Below are 5,000 nucleotides of genomic sequence, written 5' to 3' on the forward strand. Positions count from 1 at the left end.
ATTTCATGTACAAGTCCTCCCAGGGCTGGATCTCTCCATGTGACTCTCTCTCAGTTCCAAATAAGACGATCTCGTGATATGGTATTTAACCACATCTCTCCCTGTACTGATACATTCAAATTTTTTTTCTTCCCATCCCTGTTTGGAACGGCCTCCCTCAAGAGGTTGTTCATTCCACAAACCTTACTGCATAAAAGTTCTAAGGAGAATGCGTGGCAAAGTTGCTCAGTGGCCTGACCCCACCTGGCTTTTGTAGCTAGTAGATATTAACTTTATTGGTTTTGTAATTGCTAATTTTATTTTATTTTAAATACATTTCTATTATTTATAGATGTGATTTGACTGATTGTGTAAATTATTGTCTAATGTGTTGAGCTTGTAATTTGCATCATATAAGATTGAATTTTTTGGACAATCTTTCAGCCTTGGGGATTATCCTCCGATATACCAGCCGCCGCAAGGGGCTTATTTATTAATTATTTATATGTACATTTTAGTTACATCGGTTGTTAAACTTGTTATGCAAACAAGAAACAGAAACAGAGACTAGCCAGTACTGTTTTCGGCTTCTAGAACTAATTGCAGCTTCATTAGCTCTATGGCAACCAACAAAAGGTGAAGTCAACAGAAGAAGACCTGCTGTAACTTATATCAACAACCTCTTGAGCATAAGATGTAAATGAAATCAGAACGGCCATAGCGCACTGAGCCCAATAGAGGAGGCTGTAAAGATTGGTTCAAACAGGAGCTCGAACTACTGTAGGTAACTGAATTGAAGTATTGATGCATCCGAGTCAACCAATGAAGGACTTACAACATAAATTACTCAAGAAACCCAGAAACTTACATAGATACAGAGAAAAATAGAGGAACTGTCTCCTGAACAGTTGATATACTCTTCCATCTGGCCTACAATTAAACAAAGATGTGCAAAGGTAGTTATGAAGTTTAATCAACCGCCCATTCTTTCTGTGAGTTACAAAAAGAGCAAAAAGTAAAAAAAAAAAAAAAAAATCGTTATTGTTGTAATTACATATATGAACTGCGGATATGAAATCAAGTGAAGCTATGATCTTCGCAGTTGTGAACGCAATTTTTGCAATTGCGTCGAGAAGCCTGAACAAAATTGCAAAAATTGCGTTCATAGCTTCACTTGATTTCATATCCGCAGTTTATATATGATCCAATTCATATATCATTTCATCGTTGATTCATTCCTCACGGGAACATTAGAACCCACAAATGACCAGCTCCCAACGTCAGTGGCTTCATAGCTCAGTTGGTTAGAGTGTCGCACCGGTATCGCGAGGCCACGGGTTCAAATCCCGTTGAAGTCCTGAATTTTTCAGGCTTAATTCTCTACGCAATCGCTTCATTTGATTTGAAAGAAAGTACATGAAATTCTTTCCTCCGATCAGTCCAATTCTTAACACCAGTAGGAGCCATCATATCTTCTTAGTTGTTTAGTGTATCAAGGACATTGATATGACCAACCATACATGATTGTAACCGAAAGTACATGTACATGTACCAAACAAAACTTTGGCCCATGCAAAGTTCTATAATAATTGGATAAGGATGGAAATTCTTCTTCTGGGCCTAACTGATTTCATTGTACTTCACATGTACAAGGTTGCCCTATCCCACACTTTGTGTATGGATTAAGAGCTCCAGAATTCAATGTTTTCAAAGTGCTGCTAATATAGTGTGAATTGAACCTTTCCTCTTCTGATAATAATGAGAGTATTTAACCAGAAAGGTACCGTTATATATTATTTCGCAATGAGAGTCAACTTACCATATTAAAAGTAATCCAGATAATATGATGGAAACATAGTGATGAGCGACCCACCATCCCTTTATTCTTTTTCAAATACATAAAAAAGGAAAAAGATATGTTAATTTTCTTTATTTTCTCAGCCTTCAAATGAATGGAATTCCACAAACCCTGCAATCTGGCTTGTTATATACTTTAGACAAATATCCTTACAAACAGCATGTTGTACATGTAATTCTTAAGACTAGCTGATTGCAAGAAAATTTGATGCACCGGAGAACGAAAAATCGCTTCACTCCGAGACACCTCGTAAAAGAGCTGGATTGACATGAACAGTGCAGGTGGTGCACGAGTGTTAAGTATTTGTGAGTCAATGAGTCAATGAGTCAATGTGTCAATGAGCCAATGAGTCAATGAGTCAACGAGTTAGTGCAGCTAATTAAACCATAAAATGAAAGCTAAAATTTCAGAGAGTGCTTAGGCCTAATCACTGAAACGAGGGCTTAGGCTTAATCAACAAATTATCATTGCTATATTGACTGTGAGTCTCATTGACTCATTGACTCATTTGACTCAAAAAACATGCATTCTCGTGGTGCACACACTGTGCACAAAAGCTTGCCGACTATCTGCTTCCTGTTTTAATATAGTTTGAACAGCCTTTTTTGGTTTGAAAATGGCCCAATAAGGACCACAACAAAAAATTGGAAGCAAGCAAAGTGTCTAGCAGAGCAAGTGGTTAAATGAATGGAGAAAAAAATGTTTTTTTTACTAGAAGAAATACTAATAGGATTGCCTGTGAGGCCCTAAACAAAAACAGACACCCCTAAATACTCATCAAAGTACAAAAATCCACCACTTTACATTTAAGGTGTACTGTTCTAAAAGAACATGGCTCGAAACAACACCACCTCAGTTCATATATTATATTGTATACATTTATTTGGGGTAAAAAACTAGCCCAAATCAAACAAGTATAATTGCATCAGCAATTACATGTACACTGTAATTATGGTATTTTGTATCAACCATGAACATTAAATAGGATATTTACCTAAAAGAATACTGAGAAAACAGGAACACCTCACAAAAATAGGGAAAATAAGAACTGGACACCTTGAGCAAGTGTTCAAAGAGCTCACATTTATACAACACCTGATGACTGTCTATCTTGGAAATACAGTATACTATTGTATGTACAATGTACCAATGATGACATCTCTTAATTACACTGTAGACCTTTTAGTATTTTAAGAATCTACTGTAGTTTAATTTTTACAAATGCTGTTCAATTTGCACGTACATGTACAATAACACACACATAATTATGCAGAAGCATGTACAAAATGGTGCACGCAATTTCCACTTGCATTGGTTGCATAGCTCTGAACTTCATGGTAACATTAATAATGCCCTTCGTACCTTGATCCATTGGCAATCAAAATATGCTCTTGAAGGGTAAGAGTGCTATAGTACCACAACAGCAGGGCATGAAACAAGGCATCTGCTATTCTGCAAAGTACATAAATTATTTATTACTAATGCCTGATAATAATTAATATTAAGAAATCTTGACAAACGATGACACACTTATTTAGCTATCAGGATCAGGGTCCGACAAATACTTTTTGACCAACTTGCCCCCTGGCAAGTGGTATGTTAAAGCCCTTTGCCCAGTGCCATGAAGTGGTTGTCCGGCTGATAGGGAAGAACTGAAAGTTTAGCGGCATGATAGCACAAGGCAATTAAGAATGAAAAATAAAGGCAGGTTTGAATAAATTCAATCAACACCAATTACAAGGTACGATCATATCTCTTAAAATGTTTAAATAAACATCATTAATAATGATCAGACTTCTTGTATGTTTCACCGACAAAGTACACAGGACTTGCAGCAAATTTCACACTACATAAGACATTAATTTTTATTTTTCTGAATTGAGTACAAGCCAGGGAAATTTCTCATGCCAGCTAGTTTGAACATTTCTCTGTTGTTTGTTTTTATCATACATTTGTACTCTTCGTCACTAAATTTCCTTTTACAGTAGGGTCTTTTCCAGAACTTGGGTGACTAGAGGCAGAAGATTTATGACAAATTTGTCCAGGTAACAGAGTATTTTTTCTTATACATTAACCCTTTCGCTCCACATAGTGCCACTTATACACCTGTAGATCAGATTTTACTCATCAATGGGCTGGGGGCAGAAAAGGTCAACAAAATCTATGTTCACTCAAGACTGTGGGTGCGTTTTTTTGGGAAAATCCAAAACGGTTTTGTGATCTCAGATCAATGGATTCTTTTGCATCAAAATAATGCAAAATCCCAAAAAAGAATTATTTTCCATGACCACACAAAGAAACAAAACAAGAGTTGCAGTGCAATTTCAAAAACGAAACAAAAAATTTACAGCGATTAACTAGTTTGTTTTGGAGAAGTTCTTCACTGAAAATGCCACCAGGAAAAAAAAACAGCAATCAATAAAAAGAAATGATGATAAACATGCATGCTAAGGTACAAAACGATTACAGAGGGTATTTTTGCTGTTTGCTTTTTAGCAGTAAAAAAGGCGCTCACAATATTACCGGTATTGCTGTCAAGAACCTTTACATGTACATTGTAAGTTTAATTTCTGGTGTGAAATTTGCAGGAGACCTAACTACAATTTTCAACCTATTTGTGTCTTCAATCGTGCGGTAAAAATGGCAAGAAAAACATTTGGGCTAAACTCTCATGTATGGTAGGTGTTGTGTATCCTATTTGCATGGTCAAAATCCTTTCCCACGAAAATGCTGAAGTGGTGGATCTCAAAAATCCGCATTTACATTTGATCCGAAGCTTTCTCCTCAAGTGTGGATACTTTGGATTCATGATCTGTTTTGAAATTTCGCCAAAAAAAAAAACGCAAAATCCATTTTTGGATTCAAGAATCTGTTTTCGGATTTTCCCAAAAGAAACGCACCCCACATCTCCTTTAACTCTTTCACTCCAAATAGTGGCAGTTATAGAAATTTTACTGTGTCTATTGTCAGACTTTTCTGTCAATGGGGACCCCCTTGGGGCTAAAAGGAAAGGTATGTGTACATACATGTACAACCATGTAAATACACACAACTGTTTTTGAGACAAAGGTACAGTTTTCTTGTGGTTTTGAGTTCACAGCTAGGGTCCATACAGTCCATTTTAGAGCAATTACCCAGTTCACAAGCTCAAAAGAAATTAACA

General features: G+C 36.4%; 1 protein-coding gene across 1 annotated transcript in view; it reads right to left on the bottom strand.

The window, feature by feature from the left end:
- Positions 1-5,000, bottom strand: part of LOC138045810 (transmembrane protein 120B-A-like) — a 34,644-nt gene that overhangs the window by 13,048 nt on the left and 16,596 nt on the right. The window contains exons 6-8 of the mRNA XM_068892438.1: positions 3,200-3,289; positions 1,799-1,864; positions 848-909 (exon numbers count right to left, since the gene is read on the bottom strand). Coding sequence (XP_068748539.1) covers positions 848-909; positions 1,799-1,864; positions 3,200-3,289 — 218 coding nt within the window. The remainder of the gene's footprint in view (positions 1-847; positions 910-1,798; positions 1,865-3,199; positions 3,290-5,000) is intronic.

This window comes from Montipora capricornis, chromosome 4 (genome assembly GCF_036669925.1).
Source record: "Montipora capricornis isolate CH-2021 chromosome 4, ASM3666992v2, whole genome shotgun sequence".
NCBI lineage: Eukaryota > Metazoa > Cnidaria > Anthozoa > Scleractinia > Acroporidae > Montipora > Montipora capricornis.